The 27,714-nt window shown below is 47.0% G+C and overlaps 2 protein-coding genes across 5 annotated transcripts in view; both read right to left on the bottom strand.

Annotated features, from left to right (window-relative positions):
* The window catches only part of LOC134206284 (inositol polyphosphate-5-phosphatase A-like), a 103,125-nt gene extending 95,432 nt beyond the window's left edge, over window positions 1–7,693 (bottom strand). For both annotated transcript variants that reach the window (XM_062681982.1, XM_062681981.1), the window contains exon 1: window positions 7,670–7,693. In XM_062681982.1, coding sequence (XP_062537966.1) covers window positions 7,670–7,678 — 9 coding nt within the window. In that variant the 5' untranslated portion in view covers window positions 7,679–7,693. The remainder of the gene's footprint in view (window positions 1–7,669) is intronic.
* The window catches only part of LOC134206285 (actin nucleation-promoting factor WASL), a 334,646-nt gene that overhangs the window by 197,435 nt on the left and 109,497 nt on the right, over window positions 1–27,714 (bottom strand). The window lies entirely within an intron of this gene.

Raw genomic sequence — 27,714 nt, 5'->3', positions numbered from 1 at the left:
AGAAACTTTCCTAGTTGGACACTATTGTTTTTGTTTGCTAATAACTCATTCGATTTGAATAATATTTCTATTTTTCTTTTAACAAATACGCTGTTTACATGCACACTTTAAGTCATTAATCAATTTAGCCATGACGCAATCATTTACTCTCATAATAATTGCTTAAAAATTACTCAATTATTGAGTAATTTATAAGCAGCGTGATAGAGTTGCATCAAATATTTTAACCGCCAAGATGTAGGCAATTAGCACAGCATTTACAACATTAATTCGAATCCAACATATCGAATCGAGAAAGGCATAATCACCACTTGGGGATAAATTTGGGTTTTTTGTATTGTTATTATGAAATAATAAGGGATAATCAGGATAATCTACGATGAATTACATCCCCACAACTTCGATGTCGTACCGCTGCAGGAAATCTGCTGGACAGGACAGAAAATGTGGAAAAGCGGGCATTGAGCGGCTAGCTTCTACCAAAGCTGTGGCACCACCAACGAGCTGGGAACCGGCTTCATAGTGCTGGGAAAATTGCGCCAACGCGTGATTGGCTGGCAGTCAATCAACGCAAGGATGTGCAAGCTGAGGATGAAAGGCCGATTCTTCAACTATAGCATCATCAACGTGCACAGCCCACACGAAGGGAGACCCGACGATGAGAAAGAAGCGCTCTATGCACAGCTGGAGCAGACATACGATGGATGCCCACTGCGGGACGTAAAAATCGTCATCGCTGACATGATCGCTCAGTTAGGAAGGTAGGAAATGTATAGATCGGTCATCGGACCGGATAGTCTGCATACCGTATCGAACGACAACGGCCAACGATGCATAAACATTGCAGCCTCCCGCGGAATGGTAGTCCGAAGCACTTTCTTCCCCCCAAGAATATCCACAAGGCCACATGGAAATCTCCTAATCAAGTAACGGAAAACCAAATCGACCATGTTCTAATCGACGGTAAATTCTTCTCCGACATTACGAACGTACGCATTTACCGCAGTGCGAATATTGAATCCGATCACTACCTCGTTGCAGTATGTCTGCGCTCAAAACTCTCGACGGTGTACAACACGCGTCGGAGTCGTCCGCCGCGGCTTAACATTGGGCGGCTACAAGACGGTAGACTAGCCCAAGACTACGCGCAGCAGCTGGAAGTGGCACTCCCAACGGAAGAGCAGCCAGGCGCAGCATCTCTTGAAGATGGCTGAAGAGATATTCGATCCGCCATTGAAGCACCGCAACCGCTGCACTAGGCACGGTGGCTCCGGATCAGAAGAAACGACTGGTATGACGGCGAATGTGAGCAGTTAGTTGAGGAGAAGAATGCAGCATGGGCGAGATTGCTGCAACACCGCACGAGGGCGAACGAGGCACGATACAAACGGGCGCGGAACAGTCAAAACTCGATTTTCCGGAGGAAAAAGCGCCAGCAGGAAGATCGAGGCCGTGAAGAGACGGAGGAACTGTACCGCGCTAATAACGCACGAAAGTTCTATGAGAAGTTGAACCGTTCACGTAAGGGCCACGTGCCACAGCCCGATATGTGTAAGGACATAAACGGGAACCTTCTTACAAACGAGCGTGAGGTGATCCATAGGTGGCGGCAGCACTACGAAGAGCACCTGAATGGCGATATGGCAGACAACAGTGGCGGCATGGTAATGAACCTAGGAGCACGCGCGCAGGACATGCGACTTCCGGCTCCGAATCTCCAGGAAGTCCTGGAGGAGATCGGCCGGCTGAAAAACAACAAAGCCCCTGGGGTTGACCAACTACCAGGAGAGCTGTATAAACACGGTGGTGAGGCACTGGCTGTATGCCAAGATTTAGGAGGATGAGGTTCTGCCGCAGGAGTGGATGAAAGGTGTCGTGTGTCCCATCTACAAAAGGGCGATAAGCTGGATTGTAGCAACTACCGCGCAATCACATTGCTGAACGCCGCCTACAAGGTACTCTCCCAAATTTTATGTCGTCGACTAACACCAATTGCAAGAGAGTTCGTGGGGCAGTACCAGGCGGGATTTATGGGTGAACGCTCTACCACAGACCAGGTGTTCGCCATACGTCAGGTATTGCAGAAATGCCGCGAATACAACGTGCCCACACATCATCTATTTATCGACTTCAAAGCCGCATATGATACAATCGATCGGGACCAGCTATGGCAGCTAATGCACGAACACGGATTTCCGGATAAACTGATACGGTTGATCAAGGCGACGATGGATCGGGTGATGTGCGTAGTTCGAGTTTCAGGGGCATTCTCGAGTCCCTTCGAGACCCGTAGAGGGTTACGGCAAGGTGATGGTCTTTCGTGTCTGCTATTCAACATCGCTTTGGAGGGAGTAATACGAAGGGCAGGGATTGACACGAGTGGTACGATTTTCACGAAGTCCGTCCAGTTATTTGGTTTCGCCGACGACATTGATATCATGGCACGCAACTTTGAGAGGATGGAGGAAGCCTACATCAGACTGAAAAGCGAAGCTAAACGGATTGGACTAGTCATCAACACGTCGAAGACGAAGTACATGATAGGAAGAGGCTCAAGAGAGGTCAATGTAAGCCACCCACCACGAGTTTCTATCGGTAGTGACGAAATCGAGGTGGTTGAAGAATTCGTGTACTTGGGCTCACTGGTGACCGTCGATAACGATACCAGCAGAGAAATTCGGAGACGCATAGTGGCTGGAAATCGTACGTACTTTGGACTCCGCAAGACGCTCCGATCGAATAGAGTTCGCCGCCGTACCAAACTGACTATCTACAAAACGCTTATAAGACCGGTAGTTCTCTACGGACACGAGACCTGGACGATGTTCGTGGAGGACCAACGCGCACTGGGAGTTTTTGAAAGGAAAGTGTTGCGTACCATCTATGGTGGGGTGCAGATGGCGGACGGTACGTGGAGGAGGCGAATGAACCACGAGTTGCATCAGCTGTTGGGAGAAACATCCATCGTTCACACCGCGAAAATCGGAATACTGCGGTGGGCCGGGCACGTAGCCAGGATGTCGACAGTAATCCGGTGAAAATGGTTCTCGAAAACGAACCGACGGGAACAAGAAGGTGAGCAGCACAGCGGGAAAGGTGGATCGATCAGGTGGAGGACCCTCCGCAGACTGCCTGGTGCGACGTGCAACCATGGACCGAGCTGAATGGAGAAGACTTTTATGTATTGCATAGGTCACTCCAGTCTTAGTCTGGTAATAAATGAAGCAAACGAAAAAACACGTCGATAAACGCCGCACCGCGCCACTGATCAAAATCACGATGAACGCCGCCACCGAAGATATCCGTATCGGCGCATATCTCTGCGTGTGGAGCTGTTTGTCCGTGTTCGCAATAATAACGATGATTGTTTTATGACTTTTTTACCATCGTGAGATCCTTGATGATGCGAAGGAGGACAGTTGATGCGCAGCTGCTGCGCGGAGAACTCCCATTCCCCACAATGAGGCTGACGTCGACGGTGACGACGACGACGATGGCTAGTTTCTCTGCAAATCCGGCTTCGAACAATTCAAAGATGACAAGTTGCGTCGTCGTCGTCGTCTTCGTCTCGAAACTAGTTTCCAGCAGTGAGAAAGCGCGATGCGATACTTGAAATGAGACCGGGGGCGTGATGAAGTTTGTTCAAAGTTTTATGTATGACAATTAAAAATAAATTAAGCATTAAATTCAAGAAACTATAATTAGGGTAAGTGTTCCGGTTCATTAGTTCAAAGCTCATATACAAAGACTAATTAAGACGTCACTGTAGAGCTCTTTCGAGGGACCACTTCTAGTACTGCATTTGGTCCCTCGGTACCCAAGTTTGACATTTTAGTGATTCCCCCATTTTTGATCTACCTTGCGATGAATTTGCATCAGTGGTAGTCGATGGCAACGACGAATAATTGATGGAATCAAAATAGTTTGTTTGTTTTGCTCGTAGAAAATTCAATATAAAATATTCTGTAGTATCAAATGAATTTACTATACAATTCCGTCGGAACAATATTACAACTATTAATAGGAAAGAGTTAATGTTTATTTCTCATGTAAAATAATGCTCGCTCTCTAGTTTTTACCAAATATTTGCATGGTATATTAAAATAGCAGTACTTTGAAATAAAATAGCCCATCGTATTATATTTAAAAGAGGAATGGCATAGTCTGTCTTAGAAAAAACTCCAATTACAAGACATCTATGTACGTGCTGAGCTCAGGCTACTGACATCCTATTGTTTAGCCCATCGCCGGATCGTAGCCAGGATGTCCTGGGCTATTATTTTTTTCATACTGAGTTTCAATGATGACAGCGGGCTATGTCTATTGATGATGATGACACCGCGCTTGTGACCGGGTTGGCTGAGCTACAATATATCTAACTAGCAGTATGTACCCGGCCTTGCTCGGAGTTGCCAGTTTGATTCGCAATTTTTTCACAATCGGAAAATGAATAAACCAATTGGTCAACAGGATAACTGTGTTTTTTTATTTAGATTTTATGTGAAAACATTGACTGATTTTGAAAAAGGGGGTTTAAACTCAAACTCGTCTTATTCCGGATAAACGTCTATTTCTAAAGAAGGAAAAACAATCACCGGTGTTTTATTCCGGGCAAACGTCTATTTTTAAAGAAGGGATCACATTCACCATCCAGAAGGAAACACATTAATCATTGCTTTTCACTGGGCAAACCATGATTTCGATGAAGGGTTAAGTTGATCGATAACTAAACAATACCACTCCCCACCCTCCCCTTTTCCCTCTTTGACCCACTATCGTCGTTTCCTTAATATGAAGAATGTGTGTTCCAAATTTGGCTGAAATCGGCTAAGACCAGAAGTTACACTGAGGTTATTGAGAGCTGAACAAAACCAGTCCCTCCACAACCTGCTTGTTTTCTAAATACCATCCCTAACCCCTATCTTCGTCTTCTCTAGAAAAAGAATGTGTGTTCCAAATTTGGTTGAAATCGGCCAATGGGTACAGAAGTTACACTGAGTTGATCGATAACTGAACAATACTCCTTCCCACACACCCTCCCTCTTTTCTAAAGAGCATTCCCAAAACTTCTATCGTCGTCTCATTAATTTGAAAAATGTGTGTTGAAATGAATGTGTGGCTGAAATCGGCTAAGAGGTTCAGAAGTTATGCTGGAATATACACACATGCATACAAACATTGAGTTATATAAAATATAACCATATATTACCGCCATCGGGGGTGACAATGGGTCTGGGGGGTGACAATGGGTCATCGCTCTCACCGGCAGCCTGGAGGTCGGATAGCAAAATCGTTCAAAAAGGTCTTCTATATTTTAGTCTTCTTGCCCTTAGATACATTGAATCCATTCTACAATCATTCTAAGTAGTTGAAACAGTGACCCATTCTCACCCCCATTTGACCCATTGTCACCTTGGCCCTTCTACCTTTTCAATAAACATCTTTCAAAAATAGAGAATATGTATACCAAATCAGGTTGGAATTGGTCTTGGAGGTTGGGAGTTACACTGAATTGCTCGTTTTCCAAAGACAACACCTCCCCCTATACCCTCCCCTTTTTTCCAATGCCCATCCCATCCCCTTTGTTATCTTTTCCTTATGATGTAGAATGTGTGTACCAAATTTGGTTGAAATCGGTACAGGGGTTCATGATTTACTTTGAATTGCCCGTTTTCTAAACAAAACCCCTCCTCCAGACCCCTCCCTTTCCCAAATCCTCCCATATGATTACCTCCTCGTAGTGAATATGTGTACAAAATTTGGTTGAAATCGGTCCTGGGAGTTGAAAGTTACACAGAATTGTTCGTTTTCTGAACAAAACCCTCCCACCACCCCTCCCCTTTTCTACATGACCATCCCACCCCTTTGTTAACTTCCTCTGAGGATAGAGAATGTCTGTACCAAATTTGGTTGAAATCGGTCCTGGGAGTTGAAAGTTACACAGAATTGTTCGTTTTCTGAACAAAACCCCTCCCCCCCCCCCTCCCCCTCTTCTACATGACCATCCCACCCCTTTGTTAACTTCCTCTGAGGATAGAGAATGTCTGTACCAAATTTGGTTGAAATCGGTCCTGGGAGTTGAAAGTTACACAGAATTGTTCGTTTTCTGAACAAAACCCCTCCCACCACCCCCCCCCCTTTTCTACATGACCATCCCACCCCTTTGTTAACTTCCTCTGAGGATAGAGAATGTCTGTACCAAATTTGGTTGAAATCGGCCAAGTGGTTCAGAAGTAGTTAGCGAACATACATACATAGATTGGTTTTATATATATAGAAGAAAGAAGAAGATAATTGGTCGTAGTGGCACACCTGAACAAAAAATGTGCTGAGCTTCCATTATTTGTTCGGTTTATGACTGACTGACTGTAGAAGCTGACTGTGGGAAGGGAAATACATCGAAATGATCACAATACAACACCCGGCCGCAGTGACCTAGTGAGCAACATAGCTTGAGTCGTCTGCTAGTATTGTGTATCACATGGAGAGCCCAGCCTTGATAACAGTCTATTAAGACTACAACTGGTCAACTCTCGAAAAAAAAAATTACAAGACTCAGTTTTACAGTTATCATTGATTGGGAAAAGTCTGATATCTATCCAGAGAAAAAGAGGTATTTCATGCCAAATCTTCACCAATAGTTATGAACGAAAATTTGTGGATTTTCGACGACTAGGCAGAATAGACTCTTTTTAGAATAAACTTGCAGCTTTTATTGCTTTTATTTTCGTCGTCTGATAATAATTATATGATGACTGATTCGTTTCCTCCTTTGGACTCTGAAATAATAAATAAGTTATTCAGTTTTAAGTACCAAGAAAGCCATTTTTTAAAACCAATCCTATTTTCAACGGTGCATTATGTTTTGACTTTTCAAACATTTACCAAATCGCCTTGGCAACTATGATGAAGTAATAGTTGCTTAGTTTTTTTTACAGAGCAAGGTGATTTCAGATGGGGGTATGATAATTTCTTTGCTAGTACTGCATGAGCGCAAAAAAACTGGGCAGTTGTATAGGACATGAACGTCTTAGTTAGTCTTTGCTCATATATGTATATTGTATATATACAGTCGACTCTCTACATCTCAATTTTCTATATCTGCCTATGACGATGGTTTCCTCGGTCCCTCCAATCTACATCCATTTGAGCATTCTACATCTCGATATTTCTCTTCTAATCATATTTTGTTCTCGATTCACTCTTGTTATGGCGATATGTCCAAATTTGTAGGCTACTAGACCATCTTTGGACAATAACAAACCAACCAACATCAGGAAATGACATTTATTATGTTGTCGTTTTTCATAGCAACGAAGTTTTTTGGATCTAATACCCATTTCAATTTTCCTTCCGTTCCTCGATCTTTCCCTATCCCGATGGTCCCTTCAATATCGAGATGTGGAGACGCAACTGTAGATGAATAAAAACCTACTTCATGCACCTAGTAATGATACTGCATTCCTCGCATTTAGCCAAAACAATACCCTTGTATGGTTTGATATTTTTTCCTTAGTTTCCCTATAACTTTTGAACACAATGGTCGATCGTTATAAAATTCATTGTGATCAACTAGGCGTAGCACCTGTTGAATGCAATTTGTTACGAGAAATTGTTATCAAATTTGTAAAAGACCTATCGCGTTATCTAGCGACGAATTAATACATACCTGCCTCATAACTTAGATGATAATGGAACAGATTTGCTTAGACTTTGAACACTTCTCGCGATCGTGGCCATTTGTCCTACAGCTGTAACAAACCCCCGGTTTGTACACGGGGGTACTCAGTCATGTTATACCGTCTTTGAATATGACCACCATTATTGTCTGTAAAACGAAGTAGTGGTGGTCAGGGAATCATTTTTTCTTGGATGCGCATGCGAAACAAGTGACAAAAGAGCACTAACGACAAAGCGTTGTTTTTATTGGAGATAATAATGACAAAGATCCGAAAAATGTTGCCAGCAACAAAAAAGAAGACAATTTTGTTGCTAACTATTTATCCCGTTATTTTGCATTATCTCCACAGCAAGTTTCGGTTTTATGCTATCGTATTCTCGGAAAAATAGGCGCATGCAAGGCAATTGATTCAATAAAGGTTTGTTGCGAAGTGCGTTTGTCAGTAACAAACTCTGTTGATGACAAAAGGTATATTGTTAGGCGTTGCTCGAATATTGATTACCCGGTGATGGCTAATTACGCATCGTAGGTCTATCTTTTTGTAGAAAACCTTGGGTTTGTAGGTAGAACTGACCGCAGCACACGCGATCAGCACGGTGGAGGATTGGATGAGCGCCAGAGGCCTTCAGCTCGCTCAACATAAGACGGAGGTGGTTATCGTCAACAACCGCAAGTCGGTTCAACATGCAGTGATTCACGTGGGTGAAGTCGCGATCGCATCAAGCGGAGTTTGAAGCTTCTTGGGGTCGTAATAGACGACTTCAGAGGGCTTCGACTGCTGTTGCAGCATTATCGAGGATGATGTCCAACATTTCCAAGGTGTGTGCCAGTAGACGTAGGCTACTGGCAGGCGTTGCCGTATCTGATACCTAACATATCGAGCTGGGTGGAGAGACCCCATGAGGAAGTTCACTTCCATCTGACACAAGTCCTGTCAGACCACGGCTGCTTCCGGCAGTACCTACACAGGTTGGTTTAGGGTCATTTTTTCCGAATGTCGTTTGGCCGAATGCCATTTAGCCGAAAGGGTCATTTGGCCGAATAGTTGAAATACGTTTCCTTACGAAGTGAGTAGTGGGAAGCAAGAAGGAAGAAAGAAGAAGGAAGAAGGAAAAAGGGAGAAGGAAGAAGGAAAAAGGGAGAAGGAAGAAGGGAGAAAAAAGAAGGAAGAAGGAAGTAGGAAGAAGGAAAAAGGAAGAAAGAAGAAGGAATAAGGAAGATGGAAAAAGGCAGAAGGAAGAAGGGTAGAAGGAAGACGGAAGAAAGAAGAAGGAAGCAGGAGAAGGAAAAAAGGAAGTAGGAAGAAAGAAGAAGGAAGAAGGAAGAAAGAAGAAGGAAGACGGAAGAAGAAAGAAGGAAGAAGGACGAAGAAAGAAGGAAGAAGAAAGAAAAAAGAAGGAACGAGGAAGAAGGAAGAAGGAAGAATGAAGAAGGAAGAGGAAGAAGGAAGAAAGAAGAAGGAAGAAAAACGAAGGAGGAAGGAAGAGGGAAGAAGGAAAAAGGAAGAATAAAGAATGAAGAAGGAAGAAGGAAGAGGAAAGAAAAAAGATGGAAGAAGGAAGAGGGAAGAAGGAAGAAGAAAGAAGAAAGAAGGAAGAAGAAAGAGGGAAGAAAGAAGAAGGAAGAAGAAAGAAGGAAGAAGGAGGAAGAAGGAAGAAAGAAGAAGAACGAAGAAAAAAGAAAGAAGGAATAAGGATGAAGGAAGAAGAAAGAAGAAGCAAGTAGGAAGAAGGACCACTCGTAAATTTAGGTCAATTTTTTTAACTATTCGGCCAAACGACCCGTTCGGTCAAACGGAATTCGGTCAAATGGCCTAACACCGTTCGTTTCGACGACGAAAGAAGAGCTATGCTAGACGTTTGCTGTCGGGACACAACCTCGGATACTCTTATCTAGAGGATGTGGTGGAGATGTGGAACGCAGTTTCGACTGCAACCACTCAGGTTGCCTGCAGCTTGCAGAGGCATGGCAGAAGAGTGAGCGCATACCCGATCAGGAATCCATAACAAAATTATAACTCAATTTTATCAATGGTTGTTTTTTAAAACAACTTGTGTTATAATTAGAAAATTCGATAAAAGTGTGTCTTCTGAAATAAATAACTCCCCTTGTTATAATTTTGTTATGTCTTCTTGATCGGGTAGGTGTTAGTATGGACTGCCGAGGAATGAGGGTCGTAGCGTAGAACTGTTGGTACCTATCGCTATCGACACTTCGAGGCATGGCAGAGGAGAGTAGAGTGAGCATCCAAGTCAGCCTCGCGTGGCATGTTAGAGGTGAGAACCTAAGTATGTCCCACATGGTTTTTTTTCTTCCTAAGCAATGGATTGGGAATCTGCTCAACAGACATCCTGGGTTGTCCAGGAAGTGCGGGGTTAGGGGCCACCTTCAACAGCAAACGGGGGAGGCAGGACTACATCCCCGACCCGCTAAACCGTTTCCATTGCCCCCAAGCCCATCGTCCCTTCGGTACAACCAGAAAGTAATGCTTCAAAGGGGGGCCAGTGCACAACGCACCCTCGAGGTTAGCTGCGTGTCCTTGCAGCATCGAACATCGTGACTCGCTTTTTAGAAGAACACCATGGTATCGTGCCAGCGCATTGCCGGCTTTCCAGGTGGCCTTACCACGCCCTATGTCCTCGGAAGGTGGGAAGGGTCGACTTCGCGCCTGCTTCCCTCTGCACGACTGGTATCAAGAATGATGAAGCCGCGTGCATCCCAAACAGAGGGACTTGCCGATGCGGTGCCTACGCCTGCCCCAGCCTTGACGAGGGCCCCTTTTCGTCCTCGGGCTCGAAACCCGCCTGGTTGACCGACGCCGCGAAAGCGACGATACCATGTTGTTCTTAGCGCGGCCACTTGTTCGATAAAAGGATCGAGTTCGACCACAGAGCATGACCACCGGTATGACCCATGAAGCCGACTCCGATCCCTTGGACCACCTCTTATTTGCGCCTGAACTAGCCATCCTTGAGTCCACGCGCCACCTTCTGTGTAGCTCCGAGACGCTTTGGGCGATAGCCGATAAAACGGCGTTCCAGCCAACTTCATCTTTACACATCCTCCGAACTAGGTTGTCCGGGGTAGTGTCCAGACCACATGTGGCAAGCATGTGGTCACGCATTGCGCGAAAACGTGGGCACACGAACAACACGTGTTCCGCCGTTTCCACTAAACCTGCGCACACCAAACACTCGGGCGATGCCAAGCAATCCAGCTGCGTTATCTGCACTGTGATTTTGCAGCACGCTTAAACGCCGGGCACATCGAACCCCCCATGGGGTGCTTGCTGTTCACAGCTTTGCTGGAACAAATCAAACAATTGGGAGGGTTCGTGCAGCATTGTGCCTTATGTCCCTCCAATCCGCAGCGTCGGCAGAGATTGCTTCTGTCAGGGTCTTTGCAGTCCCATTGCTTGTGCCCCGGTTCCAGGCACTTGAAGCAAACTTCGGGTTGCTCGTATATGCCCACAGAGCATACCGACCATCCCACCTTGACGCTCCCTAACTTGACTACCTTGGAGGCGTCCGCTGCAGATAGCCGAACCAATGCTACCTGCGTCCCTGCCGGACCTTTCCGTAGCCGAACGGTTGCGGTGGGCGTCTCCACTTCACACTGTCGCCGCAGTGCCGTGACGAGCTCTTCGACTTCGGTGATCTCGTCCAGGTCTTTAACCCTTAGATTCACCTCCGTCGTAAGTGCCCTAACCTTGACCGTCTCGCCTAGAACTTCCTCTGCCAACTTCTTGTAGGCGGCGCCCTTTTGCGGGACGCCCCGCTTCAGCTCGAGGATCATCTCGTCCATCCGGGTACGTCTTATTCGACGTACGTCTGCGCCGAGTTCACCGAGCTTGACGTCACTCCTCATCGCCTTCAAGACGTCCGAGTACTTAGCCTCGTCCGTTTTGATGACTAGGGCATCGCCCCTAGACTTCTTGCTACCCTCATTCGCCTGGGCCTTCTTTTCGGCCCTTGACGTCTTCGGTTTTCTCTTGGTCTTGACAAGGGTCCAGGAGGCGTCATACCCCTCTATTTCCCTGGTCTGGTGCGGCTGAGAGCTCTCAGCTGCCGTAACCCCTTACCACCGTCTTTCCTGGGTGGACGAACCTTTCCAGGTCCTTCCTCCCCCGGTTTTGGAGGTACCTGGCCGGGGTTCAGCTTCCCAGCCCCACTACCCTTGTTCGGGGTAGTAACCCTCCGCGTTTTGGAGCGGCCCCCAGGGAGCTCATCCCCTGGAGACTGTCTCCCCCGTTTTTGTGTCTGCTCCGTTGGAGCAGTCACCCCCGACGTGCCCGCGAATACTTCAGCCTCAGCCTAGGTAGACTTTGGCACCACCGTCTTCGCTGGTACGCCCTCGGTCGAATCGACCTTGCCTGAGTCCACGAATCCTTGGACCTCAGTCTGGGTAACCTCGACTCCACGGATTTCACGGGTTTAGACTTGGCCGTCCCGACCGCCCTCTGCAGCTTGGCGTCCAACATCGACTTTCGAAGGTTCAGCAAGCTCCTCTTGAGGTCCTTACTGATATTATGCTTCGATAACGCAAAGTCGATTATGGCGTCCAGCTGTTCCGTCGCCACCTCGAAGGCCGAAAGCCGATCGCGTTTGCGGTTCATCGCCTCCACAAGCCATGGGCCGTCAATAACCTCTACCGGCGTTTTTTTAGCCGAGATGAAGGTTAAGTGACCCACGCTGGCGCTGCGCACTGAGCTGCCGACTATTGCCGCTAGCCTCCTAGGCGGAGACCTGAACAACCCACCTCTTGCGAAGGGGTTGTCGCCTACACTACTACGACTAATTGAAGAATTGACTTGGTTTTCGATTTTTGTTCCACGAGTTGCTCGGGAAAAGAGGTCCACCACGCCAGAGCCCAGCATGACGCGGTAAGGGACAATTACTGTGGAGGGTGCCCAGGTACCCCACAGGCTCCGTTAAAGGCCTGGCTTAATTTTTCACCCCCCTGGCCATGCATCCCCTCGGCACGGGTCGCTTGACACCTTGGTATTAGGGGTTAGGGACGATGGTCCCGGTCTAACTCGCAGTGGCCATGGGGAGGGGTCGTCAAGCCCTTGGACAAAGTCCCTGCTGCCCCCAGACTCATATGGTGCATCAGAAAGAGTGTCAGGGTGTGTGTTAGAGAGAGCACCCAAGTAAGACTCATACGGGATGAGTGCCTGTGTAAGCGTGAATGGGCGAGTACATTAAGTACTGCGTATCCCCCAGAAGTAATGCTGGGAGGCAGTTCATGGGGGATCCAGGGTATTAGTAGAGAGGGTAACTCAAGTAACCTTCTGTTGCTTGCACGGAGGAAAAAAAGTACCCAAAATTGAGTATTTTTAAACTTACTTTTGAGTTATTTTTTCTCTTCTCTTTCATCCACTCTTTCTTTTGTTGTCAAAAACAAAGGAGCCAAACAATCCAACGACGCCAGTTCAGTACGGGAAGCCAATTTTGAGTTTTATTACCTGAGGTCGAAATTGAGTGAATTAAACTTACATTTGGGTAAATAAATTTTCCGTTGGGTACTGTAACCGTTGGTCCCAATTTTGTAGCTTGTTGGCTCCTCCACAAGCATCCCCATGTCTTGTCCCCCACGCCAGTAAGATCCTAACACCTAGTCCGTCCATGATAATAGTAGGACAGCCTTACTGGTGGCGATCCCAGCTGTTCGAAATAAAAGATTCGGCACTAACGTTAAAAAAATGAATAGCACTCCAATCATTCCCACTGTACTTTCCGCGGTTTGAACATGGACAACAACCCGTAACGGTGTTGGCCCAATTAAAACCCTGCGCGGAAGTGCTGCCAACTGTTACGAAGGATCGAAGGATGACATTCCGATTTTTCGTAAAAGTAAAGAGAGAAGAGAGTAAAGAAATAGGAAAAAAAAGTAATAAAATTAGACCGTAGACTAATTGGGTTCTTCTTTCCTGTCTGGACTACAAAGACAGTTGTTCCAGTTCCAGTAGAAAAAAAAACTTAAATAGTTAAAAAGTGCATGCATATGTTGTAAGACTCTAAATTTTGTGGCCCCGGAACCGTTCAGTTCCTGAAGGGAACTGGCCTAAACCCCCAGCTGCTGGTCTAGCCACGGCAGCCGTCTGGGGTGGGCGCAGAAGGCCTCTTTTGTTCCGGGTCTCAGGGTCACTGGTGTGGGGAGGTTTTCGGGAATGTGGAGGCCTAACTGTGATTATTTTTAAATTTTAACAAAGACTTTTATTCAAACGGCGAATAACACTTACGGGTGGATGAATAGCAGGAGGCCGTCGGCTGTACGATTAGGTAGCCGGCGGGTGACTAGGTGGCGAGGTGGGCGACGGGTTGCCGAACGGCGATGAACGATTTGGTAGACGGGTCGCGTTGCGGAATGCGGCCGCCGGGAAGCTGTTCAGTGATGCGGCCAACGGATGATCGAGGTGGCCGTCGAGCAGTTGAACGATGCGGGAGCCAACGGATGTGGCAATGTGGCGATGCGGCTAATGGGCGATAAAGCCGCCACCGGGCGATGATGTGGCCAACACTTTGCCAGACAGTGATGCAGCCAACGGGGTGGTAAAGCGGCAGCCGGTTCTTGGTCGACACTATGGCCAACTGGTCGTCGGACGATGATGCAGCCGAAGGGTGGTAAAGCGGCAACCGGTTCTTGGTCGACACTATGGCCAACTGGTCGTCGGACGATGATGCTGCCGACGGGTGCCTTGGCGGGAACGTAGCTGACGGGTTCTTAGCGGTGGTGCAGCCGGCGGGTGGCTTGACGGTGGCCTAGCGGGCCACGAGTCCTGAACCGCTGGTGGGAGGCCGGGCGAGGATCTAGCCGACGTGTGTTTGAATCATGCGGTCGTACCAGCAATGGCGGCCGGCAGCCGACAGGAGTGTTAATGTGGCCGAACAGGGAAAATGTAACCGAAGTAGCGCTCCGGTTTACCCACTAAGGGTGTCCGGATAGAAAAAAACGCTGGTGTGGAAATTCCCAACCAGATAGCTGTGATGACGTGGCAGTCAAATGACCCGGTTGTTAGCGTCGCTGGTGGAAAGGCACGCCGAAAATCACTTTTAAAAATACAAGCACTACTTTCAACCATCAAACCACAAGACAGACTCCTCACCAATCGCCCTGGGTTTTTGCTTCCTCTCTTCTGGCTTGGGTACTCATTCTTCACAAGCGCGCGTTTGGTCTTTCCTCCTATCCTTCAATCACACGGGTGGAGGTTGCTCACTCGCCTGGTTTGCGTTTCGATCACCCACCCCATAAATTTAAATTCACCGTTTGAAAAATCAAAAGAACTTCACGCTTTAGTTATTTAAGTGTGATTATTAAATGTTACCGCTGGTAACAATGTAGTGAATTTGTGCTAGAAATACCTCATACTTAAAACCTTGAAGCTATTATGAAAAGATAATAGCCTCGAAAATCAAGCCAATTCACCTTCAGTAGGTGCTAATTAGTGTAGAAGAAAAGGTCCGAATCTGCTCTCGGGCCTTTTCTTGTCTTTCTTTGTCCTCGGGAGTGACCCCGTTGGACATTTTACTCTGCAGTGGCATCCAGGAGCGTTGGTCGACAACGGAATAAGCAGGAAGAACGCCATATAGGGATCTAGTGCGGTCTACGAGGATAGACAAAAGACCATCGCCACTCTCAGCCACCATCGCGCCCACCTGGTCGCAGTCCCGCAGGCCCTCCCATTAAGACGAATTTCGATTGGCAACCGTCGTCACCAGCCGCCATCACGTCGCTTACGGTAGCAGGCCCTGTTAGTCAGACGAATTTCGATTGGTATCCGCCGTCACTAACCTCCATCGTGCCAATTCCGGTCGCTGGCCCTCCTATCCAGACGAAGCTCCGTTGGCAACCGCCGGCAACAGCCGCTGTTGTTGGCTACAGCGAATTGAATTAAATTCCATGAACTTCCTTCCAGATAGTTTTATTTCAACGGACGAAAGTTATAAAATTCCTGAGAAACAAATTATTTTTCTTAGATAAAGAATCGCTTAAATACAAAAAGAATACTTTAGTGGTTTTCGCTGATTACGTGCAAAGAGTCATTGAAATCCTGTTCCGAACGAAATCTACAAAAAGTTTGTATCAGCAACATGTGATTCAAAACACTTATAGTGTCTCACCTATCTACGGTATTGGCTCAGAGGTAGCTGGCAAGGAGAAACGTGTGGTGCCTGATTTTTCAATTGATCTCTTCTACGAAAAGTTGTTAGTGTTAAACACTTATCTTAGATTTCATGACGTTGTTTAAGATATAGTAATAATTTAGCTCACCTTGGTGTCTAGGCTATCGATTACCTCGCGGAAGATCGTAATAGGCAATAGTTAAGGAAGCTGCACTAAGGAACTAGAGATAAACATAGGTTATAATCTGAGTTCAGCGCTACTAATTATAATTTCATTAAGTTCTCACTTTTCTTTAGATTCCTAATAGAGTTCAACACTAGTATGTAGTTAGCAATTGTAATAAGATAGAAAACACTAGATTAAGGCCGTAGATTTAAGTAAATTTCCATTAAGTTAGGACACTAGTAGCATTCACTTTTATCGTGGTTTTGTGTACATCTGGTTTTCATTAACAATCGCTCGTGTGGTTGCAGGTTTGCCTTGTTCATTTGTCAGTGACGTAGATGTATGTGCGGATGCTGCAGTTTTCGACGGGGCGTAGTCAACAGCCGCCATCGCGCCAATTAAGGTCGCAGGTCGACACACCCGGACGAAAAGACGATCGACGACCACGATTCTCGGCCACCATCACGCGGGTTGGATCGCAGCCGTGCACCTTCCGCTACCGATAGCTTAGCCACCTCCATCAAACGCCATTTCGGGATATTTCCGTGCCTACTTCCCGCCGTCAAGTCAACCACGAAGCTCCGAGACGATCCGAAGTACTGCTGCTACGCAGTCCGAAGCATCCAAGCCAGAAAGCCGCATGATCGCTCCGGCTCGTGACCCGAAATCCTCGTTCTCCGCTGGAGGTCCCCCGTCTTCTCCGCCACCAATGCTAGCCAACGAGATCATCGCCGCCGACCACCCTCTACAGTAAAGAAAAGCGCAAGTACACCAATGTCTCTATTTAAAATGCCCCAGGGGCGAATAAAAATGTATTATATGTAAGCTAAATTTGGTGGTCAGGTTATTTAAGAGCTGCACTCCCGCATTCTATATGCATTGCGTTGTTCCGTTTCCGTACCTGAAAGGGGTATTCAAGCCTTGGTCTTGGTAGTCCACTTTAAGAAGACACCTTTACCTTGATTTTGGTCCGCTTTGGTCAAGATAACCGGTTGGTTTATTTTCTTTGCAAGGTTTCCAGTTTATAGTGCTCCTGCTAAAGGTAAGTGAACGGTGGTGTAGTGTGTAAATCTGTGCTTTAACGACCCAGTGCTCGACAATTTGCCACCCAAATTCCTTCTGAGCAGCCGAGAGGCTTACAGTACTTTTTTAACATGGGAGTAAAGGAAAACTACTTCGACCCTACTTACTCGATTTTGGCTTCCCGTACGGATGTTCGAGGTTGGGTGAATTAAACTCACTATTGGGTAGTTTATTTCTTCCGTGTGGGTGGGTTTAGTGGGTGCGGCGGGATGGCCTTCTGCCTTCCACGAAAACCTTACTCTCTGAGTGATAATTTCAGGTGTCTGTATGCAGATTTGCCTTCATTCCTCTATAAAAAAAAACCCCAGATTAATCCACCTAGTGGTAATGGTGCCTTTCTCGTTTCATAGTCCGATTCCGCCAAATTTCAATACAGCAAATCCGTTAAAGATAAGTACCTTAAAAATGAGTGAGAATTTTGTATGTGTACAGGAATTAAGCCGAGCACAAAAATCAGAAGTTATTAATGGTATTCAGAACCAAAAAACCTTAGGAACTTCGCTCATTCCTGGGCAGGTAGCTATTACCGCAGATTTGTAAGGGACTTTGCGAAATCGCAAAACCCCTTACAAATCTTTTACGAGGAGAGAGTCTTACATCTAATAGAAAATTTCTTTATCCAAGTTGGAAAAACGTTGTTTCAGCTTAAAACCATTCTATCCTCTGATGATATCCTTATTTCCGATTACAATAAACCTTTCGTATTGACAACGGACGCATCAGACTATGCCATTGGTGCCGTCCTCTAAATAAATGCTCTGTACCGGAAAAAGAAATGCTGGCCTTTACTGGTCTCTATTTAGGAATTATCTCTATGGTGCTAAATTCCAAAACGGATCATCAACCTTGACTTTCGCTTGTCACCTAAAACACATGCCAAACTTAAGCGATGGAAGGCATATCTGGAAGTACACGATTACAAAATCGTTTATAAACCAAAGCCAACGTTGTGCAGATCATAGTAAATTGTGTGCTCTATGACTGGCACACAGCACTCTGCCGAAGAGACGACGATCTTTATATTGAGGCTACCGAATCACCAATCAATATTTTTAAACCACAGATAGTTTTAAAGAAGGCATTGACAAAGTGATTGTTTCCCATCCTTTTCAGAATACCAAGAATAGAAGTTTCCATATCAAACACTAATGAAGATTCTATTTTTCAGGTAAAGCCTGTCCACGTTAAATTTCGGACATTTTTTTTCCAACACGGTTTTAAACATTTTAGCAACCACTGAGACGAACTATTTACATGACGCTCCATCTCTTGCTTTACTGCTGCTTTCAGCATGTCTTAGCTCTCGTCCAAATTGATGAAATGGCGACAAATCAATTTAACATTATCCAATGTCCGAAATTTAATGGCAGGTCACTCAAAAACATTACGATCATTCTAGAATTAACGGACTACTTACTACTGAAAATTTAATGGGTAAATTACAAGAAGTTTACCGAAAACATTTTGGCCAAAACAAAACTTTAAGAATCCGTCTCTCAAAGAATGTTAGAAGATGTTAGCAGGGAAGATCGACAGTGGACGATCATCCGTGATGAGCACACAAAGGCTCTTGAGGTTCCGACGAAAATAAACAAAAATCTCTAGAACATTTTTCTCCAATAAGCAAACTGCCAAATCTGCAACGAGTGCAAATATGACAGGCATCCGATAAACTTTCAATTCAAAAACACCGATTCCTACAGACCCGTTTGAAATCACACATCGATATAATGTATTTGGAAAATCATAGCTTCCTAACTTGAATAGATAAATTTTCAAAATTCGCTCAAATAACGCAAATCGATCTAGAGCGCAGTCGATCTTACCACACCACCACACTTGTGATGGATGGAGAAAATTCTTTATGACAGGAGCACTAACTAATTTTGACGTAGGACTTACGTCTCTCTTTACTATACCGGGTGTCATTTCAAAATTTCTAAATCGGCCGCGTTACGCTGTGTTGAAAGATTTCAAACGTTAATAGCTTTCACCCTAGTGAACAGATTTCTGCAGTTAACTCCTCAATCGACAGCAATTATGCCTTTCATATATAATGCTTGATAAGACCCGAAAAACTTGTTTCAATGAGGCATGAAACTGTTTCCAATGAAAACATGAGCTCAGGGAACCTATAAATATGGGTACCGCATCATTCTTGCATCATTCCATTACCACGTTCATTGGTCGACGTCAACGAATGAGCTCACGCGGGTCTGCTAAGAAGGCATAAAATAGCGCAGCGCAATTTTCCTCTCAATCTGACCGCAAGGCAAGCAATAACAGCAGCGCATCGTCGGAATGTTTGAACGGTTGCATCATCGTCTCAGCCACGCATTCGCAAACCTAAGCCTTTTTAGGCAAGGCAGAATCGTCAGCATTCTCAGGTCAGCATCATCGGCATTTCAGCCCGTCATTGTCGAAGCCAACATAAGCGCGCACGGCTGTGTGACGATAGAGTGTCGACGACAACTACTGATCAATTTTCTCGGCCGATGGCACAGCGGTTAAGCGTTTGGTATTCCTGCAGACATCGATTCATTGTTTTAAACAATCATAAACTCCCAGTTGACCGTTCAAGAGGAAATTTACATCTAACATTGTGAATGGATCTTTTCAGAACCACTAATCATTGCGAGGGTGCTTAACGTGAATTCAATGTGCAGCATAACATGTCAAAATAATGTCCTAGAAATCATCACATGATCCCATTTTGGAATCTTGTGTGAACCATTCCACGGATTCATTTAACTTTTAGTTAAAATTTGACACTTCGATGGTTATTTTCCCATCGTGGTTAAAATTCATAGAACCGACCATTTGAGTTTTGACAGATTGATAGTTATTCGAACGAAATGGATTTGGCGCCAATTTCCTCTCGAACAAAGTTTAATTACCGACATGTCAAATCTAACCATGTTCCGGAGCAGGGTTATTTTTAACCACGGCAGAAATAACCATCGAACTGTAAAATTTTAACAAAGTTAAAAGAATCGGTGGAATGGTTCACATTGTTAAAAATGAAATGTTGAAAATGTAATTAAAATTTTCAAAATGAAAATTAGTGTAATATTTGCAATTATCGCACCCAATCATTTTAGGCGTTAGTCATCTTTGTAACCCAAGATGGTGTGAATGTCTCTGTTGCCCAATATATGGGATTCTCGAAGTGGACCATGTTGTTAATGTACTATATACATATGTGACAAATCATTTTTGCTTGGTTGGTCAACGTAAAGGTAGAACCAACAAATGTTTTGCGATGTATTCATCAAGAGGTGGAACATCACAGTTGCAATTATAATGAAGAAATCATTCACTTTATTGATCAATGTAAAGGTGTAGCCATCAGCTGATTTACAATGGTATTATTCATCGAAAAGGCGGAGCTTCGGCGGATTTCCTATGCTATGATAAGATAATTTTACATGCCTACCACGTTTACTAAGAGCTCCGCAACTTGAATTTTACGGTGAATCCACTCATCTTACAAGTCATCTATCTTGATGATCAACACCTGCTAATCAATTCAGCAGCAAATTTTACATTATCATCACATTGTGGAATTACCGACAGAAATCTGTCTGGATCATTCGTTATCTACTTTGATAACTGTTATCTAAGCATCAACGATATTGCATACCACAAGAGAACACAGAATCTGCCGGGAATCATTGCGACTACCATTGGACGGCATTGAAGTAAGTAAACACAGAAGTTCTCTACATCGGCTTGGAACATCTTCAAGTTGCATATAGACAGAAAGGAACTGGACATCATTAGCTTATCGGCCAAAAGTTTAAGTTGGCCACATTGGACAGTACAAGGAGGAATTTCATTCTCTCCGCTCATAATTGATTTGATTATTCTCAGCTGTTTCAGGAGACGATCCTTTAGATTGAGTTCAACGAGAAATCTAGGAACATCTCAAATGAAACGAACAGTCAACATCAACATCTTTCAAAACCTTTCCAGCCAACCTGATTCGTATGGAACCGAATCTCTAAGGAAGGTCGAGTTAACGGCCGAAGCCACCTGTTCACGACACGAGACGACAACGAAGAATGCTGACCATCACTTACCTTTGGTCGGCAACGAAATACATCAGAAACAGGAGACAATATGGATTGCGGACGAAGACCGGACGAGGGACGATGGACGAGGAGGACGACGTGAAGTGTGCAGTGGAAAGTAATTCGACAATTATGATTTTATTGAGTTGTGATTAAACCATTGATGGAAAAAAAAGTCAGTTTTAGACTAGCAAGTAGAGTAGTTGTTTTGCCTATCTCGTATACTAAGTATACGTAAAGGCTATATGTCGCTCAAACACTTTTTATAGAGCCCGGAGACCTATAGTGTTATATACCGATCGACTCAGCTCGACGAATTGAGGTGATGTCTGTGTGTATGTGTGTGTGTGTTTTTCTTTTCTTCCTAAACAATGGAGGAATCCTCAACAGACATCCTGGGTTGACCAGGAATGCGGTTAGGACCACCTCCGACAGCAAACGAGGGGCAGGACTACATCCCCGACCCGCTAACCGTTTCCATTGCCGCCAAGCCCATAGTCCCTTCGGTACAACCAGAAAGTAATGCTTCAAAGGGGCCAGTGCACAACGCACCCTCGAGGTTAGCTGCGTGTCCTTGCAGCACCGAACATCTAACTCGCTTTTCAGAAGAACACCATGGTATCGTGCCAGCGCGTTCCGGCTTTCCAGGTGGCCTTACCGCCCCTATGTCCTCGGAAGGTGGGAAGGGTCGACTTCGCGCCTGCTTCCCTCTGCGACTGGTATCAAGAATGATGATGCCGCGTACCCCAAATGACCTTTCTGCGATAGGCTATTCGCCAGCACACAGAGGACTTGCCGACGAGGCCTACGCCTGCAGCCTTGACGAGGACCCTTTCCGTCCTCGGGCTCGGAACCCCTGGTTGACCGACGCCGCGAAAGCGACGATACCATGTTGTTCTTCGCGCGGCCCTTGTTCGATAAAAGGATCGAGTTCGAACAGAGCATGACCACCGGTATGATCCATGCAGCCGACTCCGATCCCTTGGACCACCTCTTATTGCGCCTGACTAGCCATCCTAGTCCACGCGCCACCTTCTGTGTAGCTCCGAGACGATTTGGGCGATAGCCGATAAAACGGCGTTCCAGCCAACTCATCTTTACATCCTCCGAACTAGGTTGTCCGGGGTAGTGTCCAGCCACATGTGGCAAGCATGTGGTCACGCATTGCCGAAAACGTGGCGAACAACACGTGTTCCGCCGTTTCCTCTAAGCCTGCGCACACCAAACACTCGGGCGAGCCGAGCAAGCCAGCTGCGTTACCTGCACTTTGATTTTGCAGCACGCTTAAACGCCGGGCACATCGAACCCCCATGGGTGCTTCTGTTCACAGCTTTGCTGGAACAAATCAAAATGGGAGGTTCGTGCAGTGCCTATGTCCCTCAATCCGCAGCGTCGGCAGGAGTGCTTCTGTCAGGGCCTTTGCAGTCCATTGCTTGTGCCCCGGTTCAGGCCTTGAAGCAAACTTCGGTTGCTCGTATATGCGCACAGGGCATACCGACCTCCCACCTTGACGCTCCCTAACTTGACTACCGTGGGCGTCCGCTGCGAGTAAGCCAGACCAATGCTACCGTCCCCTGCCGGACCTTTCCGTAGCCGAACGGCTGCGGTGGTCGTCTCCACTTCCACCTGTCGCCGCAGTCCGTGACGACTCTTCGACTTCGTGATCTGTCCGGGTCTTTACCTTAGATTCACCTCCGTTGTAGGTGCCCTCACTTGACCGTCTCGCCTAGGACCTCCTCCGCCAACTTCTTGTGGGCGGCGCCCTTTGCGAGACGCCCCGCTTCACTCGAGGTATCATCTCGCCCATCCGGTACGTCTTATTCGACGTACGTCGGCGCCGAGTTCACCGAGCTTGACGTCACTCCTCATCGCCTTCAAAACATCCGATGCTTAGCCTCGTCCGCCGTGATGACTAAGGCATCGCCCTGGAGCATGGCCCTACCTGACTTCTTGCTACCCTCATTCGCCTGGGCCTTCTTTTCGGCCCTTGACGTCTTCGGTTTCCTCTTGTTCTTGACCAGGGTCCAGGATCACCCCTCTATTTCCCTGGTCTGTTGCGGCTGAGAACTTTCAGCCTGCCGTATATCACCGTCTTTCCTGGTGGACGGACCTTTCCAGTCCTTCCTCCCCTTTTAGGTACCTGACCGGGGTTCAGCCCCAGCCCACTACCCTTGTTCGTAGTAACCCTCCGCGTTTTGGAGCGCCCCAGGACTCATCCCTGAGACTTCTCCCCGTTTGTGTGTGTGTGTGTGTGTGTGTGTGTGTGTGTGTGTGTGTGTGTGTGTGTGTTCTCTGTGCACCCACCAAAAATGTCACTCATTTTTCAGGTACTTATCCTTCACCAATTTACTCGCAAAAGTTGCATTCGACGCAGAATACTCTCATTGTTTCCTATTGAAAATTGGCCAGATCGGACTATGGGCTCAGAGTAATGGCCAAAATACTATTTTCATAATGCACGAGAAAGGCACCATCACCGCTAGGTGGATTGATCAGGGTTTTTAAAAGGCTATCACGTCCGTGAATAGTTAACTCGGGTGATCGCGTTGCCGGTTGGTGAAAATCGGAACTAGCTGCTCCGATGTGTAGAGCGATGGGTCGCCCTTGGCCGGAAGGGCTCATTATCCTGACGACGGAATCAGGGGAGGAAGCGACATTCCAGTTCGAGACAGCACATACGGACGTGTTTTTTTGCTCGCGCATTTTTCCAAGTTTTTTTCGTTCGTTCGCTGTTTACGTTTTCGCTTCGTCGCGTTGGCGTTATTTTCTCCGCACCCGTCATGGGAGACTCGGTGGCCGATTCGGTCGCTGGAAAGTGCCTAAGAGCACTGCTCTTGGAGGCGCGGTACCCCTCAAGCAGCTTTTGCAGAGCAACGTGTTCTCGCCGCTTGATGACGCCGGAAATCCACCGAAAAGAGGAAGAAGCGGCAATCGCAGCTGCCGCAGGTGCAACCGGAGCGGAAGGAGAGTGCCCGCCCGTGTTTGCGATCCGCCGGACTTACGCCCAAAATTCGCCAACTGATCGCTAAGGGCTGAAATGTACTTTTCGGTTCTGCAGCGAGGGGCAAGTAATGCCGGAACAAGGAACATCATCAATCCGTCTGGAGTTCCTCGAGGTCCACAGAATGAGTACTACACTCATGACCCAGGCACGAAGCCGCTCAAGGCTTTGCTGCGAGGACTTCACGACATGAAGGAGGAAGAGCTCCAAGCAGAGCTCGATATTTGCGGACTGAAGCCAGTGGCCGTGCACAAGATCGCTCGTCACGACAAGACGAGGAGATATCGCGACCAGCTCCTGATTCATCGCACGGCTCCACTACCTGGAAGGACTTGAAGCTGGTTGACGTTATAAATTACACCGTCGTTGACTGGGAGCGATATCAGCCAGTGCACTGCGATGTCACGCAATACCAATTGCTTCAATTTCGGCACGGCACCAGGAACTGCCGCATGAAGCCGCGCTGCAACAAGTGTGGCGAACCCCATCCGACTGACAGGTGCGACAAAATGGGTGGCCGATCAAGTGCAACTGTGGCGACAAACGATCAGCACCACAAGGGCTGCCCAAAGCGAGCCGAGTTCCTGGAAATCCGGAAGAAGGCTTCCACCAGGACCATTCCGAAGAAGAACCGTGTTCCTGTAATCAACGAGGTGAACTTTCCACATCCGGCTCCCCGTCGTTGATTTACTCCCACCGCTATAGCCACACAAGCGACTGGCAGCGGCAGCTGCATCGGTCCAAACTTCACATCGTCGGCACCATCCACCAGCGAATGGTTCCCGCTCCTCCTCCTGGGTTCTGTCGGCAGTCAGGAAGCCGTCCCACCGGAGGAATCTGCTCCCTCTACACCCTGAGCAGCTGATGCCAATCTTCTCCCAGCTCGGCACTCGGCTGCGTGGTTGCAACCGATTCAGACCGGTCTTCACTCTTGGCATGTTCATAATTGAAAATGGCTGCTAGTGGGCCTGGTCAACTGGCTGCTGCTCGCTCAAGAGCAAAATAATTAGCTGAAGGATTTCCTTGAGGAGAAGGAAATGACGTGGCGTTCATCACCAAAACGCACCTAAAACCGGAGGTGAACGTCACATCCCGGACTTCCGCATCGTGCGACTCGACCGCCGACCAGGGGTGTGGTGTGCCATCTCTCTCGCTACAACATCAATCAATGGCGTCTGTCCAACGCAAGCCAAAGCCGGCGATGGATCATCGGCGCTCCCTTCGGAGGACATCGTCAAACTTACGCGGAGGCAAGGCCAGTATATCATTGCCGGCGACCTAAATGCCAAACATCAAGCCTGGATCAACAGTCGCGGCAATCGAAACGGCTCCATCTGGAGCAACGACATGGAGGAAGACTACGATCTTGAGCCCGGATTCCCCACTCGGCTGAGTAGGCGGTGTCCACGCAACCTCGCCTCTACAACAAACGGAACGTCCACGTCTCGCAGCCGGTCGTCTACCGGAGTTCAGCTCGGATCACTATACCCGGTTGTGGCGGAAGTGGGCTCCGCGGTCAATCGGCACCAGCAGTCACGGCGAAACTACCATCAGTGAACTGGCAGCGTTCGACAATGCGTCGACAACACCATTTATTACGAGGTGCGTCCGGAGACGCCGGAAAGTATCGACCGCCAGCTGTGCGCCATCGAAGAGGCAATCTCGGTGGCCAAAGCAGCATGTCCCGACGGCTCGGCGGTGAGCAAATCCTAAACATCGATACACTCACCAAAGATTTGATTCGATTGCGGAATGTCACTCGCAGGCAGTTTCAGCGTACTGGGCCTGAGCTTAAGCACGCTACGAATCACAAAAATATCAAGGCCAGAATGGTGGACCTAAAATAACGACTTCTCGAATAAGATCCACCTCTCCCAGATTATGCAAGCCGTTCTGGAAAATGACCAAAATTCTAAAATCCAAGCCTCGGCCCATTCCACCTTTGATCCCACTAGACAATAATGGCTCTGGGATCGCTTGATAACTCCTGCAGAAGTTCCAAATAGGTCGTCACTTCGTCAGCTCACACAATCTTGGGCAGAGCATCGTCAGTCCACACGAAGCAGCCGTCAACGAGCATGCTAACAACATCCATTTGATTCCCAACGACCTCAGCTGGCGAATTGACGGCCTATATCAAATCATTGAAGAACATGAAGGCCCTAGGCTTCGATGCCATCGTTCTTTGAGCACCTCTCGCTGATCTTTAATCAGTGTCTCGCTCACTACTTCCCATCGTCCTGGAAGTCATCCCCATCCGGTAGCCTGGGAAGGATCCTTCCTCCCCAGAAGTTATCGTCCCATCAGCCTTCTCTCAGGGTTATCAACAATTCGAAAAGCTTTTCATCACCGGTTGAGGTCTGCCGAAAATCTCAACATCTTGCTCGAGGCAGTTTGGTTTCCGACGCGGTCGGTCAACTGTACACCCTCGAGTTACCAACGTCCTCAGGCGGAACAAGTTTGTCTCAAAACATCCGCCATGGCCTCTAGATGTCGAGAAGGCATTTGACAATGTATGGCATGATGGCCTGGTGTACAACTACAACGCTACAATCTTCCCAGCTACCTGGTGAAAATTATCAACAATTACCTGTCGCAAGGACTTCCGGGTCTCAATCAGCGGAGCGAGTTCAATGCGCACAACATCGTCGCAGGCGTCCCCGCAGTATCCTCGGCCCCTGCTTTTCAATCTATTCACCTCCGACATGCCAGAACCTCCAGAAGGCGGCATTCTGTCTCTGTTAGCAGATGACACCTCCATTGTATACAACGGTAGAGTAATCAGAGCGCTAGTGGCAACTCCAACGAGGCCTGGATGCCCTGACCGATTACCTCACCAGCTGGAAGATCTGTATCAACGCGGCGAGACCAGGTCATCATTTTCCCCACTCCAAATCCCTAAACTTGTTCCGCCTGGGGACTGTAAAATCATCCTCAATGGCACGACTGAGAATGGACCAATGAGGCCGACTACGCGCTTGACCCTCGACAGCAAACTTATTTTCCAACGGGTTGACAAGACGGTGACGAAGTGTAACGTTTTGTGTAACGAAACTACTGTACCCTTTGATCAACCGCCGGTCGTCATTGTCCCTGCTTGCTGTTTACAAGCAAATCATTCTCCCTGTGATCGAATATGGCATGCTGGTCTGGAGGCTGCGCTAAAACCCATCCAAACTTCAACGTCCAAAACAAATTCCTGAGGATGATCTTCACACCCCTCCCAGGACAAGAACATCCGAGGACCACCGTCTGGCCGGGATAAAACCTTACATGAACGCTTTGGTGAGTGTAAAGAAAAGTTTAGGGTCGTTGCCTGCACTCGGACTAAAGCGCTTAGGGCGCTAGTTCCAACCTAGGTTATCTTTTTTTCCGGTTCTTATTTGGTAGGCTCAGGCGTGTATAACCTTTACGGAGCCATGGTTCTTTATGATATACAATCAATATCATTTATTTTTCAGTTAGTAAGAGAGGGCAACCTAGGTTATCAATAATTTTATTGTAAATATTAGTGTGCATAGTAGTTAGGTTATCAAATTTTAAACACACAAGCGCCTCCTAAAGGCCGTCATGATATATCATATCCT

The sequence above is a fragment of the Armigeres subalbatus genome, chromosome 1, assembly GCF_024139115.2.
Source record: "Armigeres subalbatus isolate Guangzhou_Male chromosome 1, GZ_Asu_2, whole genome shotgun sequence".
In the NCBI taxonomy this organism is placed as follows: domain Eukaryota; kingdom Metazoa; phylum Arthropoda; class Insecta; order Diptera; family Culicidae; genus Armigeres; species Armigeres subalbatus.
Note: the sequence above shows the minus strand (reverse complement) of the source record. Positions and strands in the feature narration are given on the sequence as shown.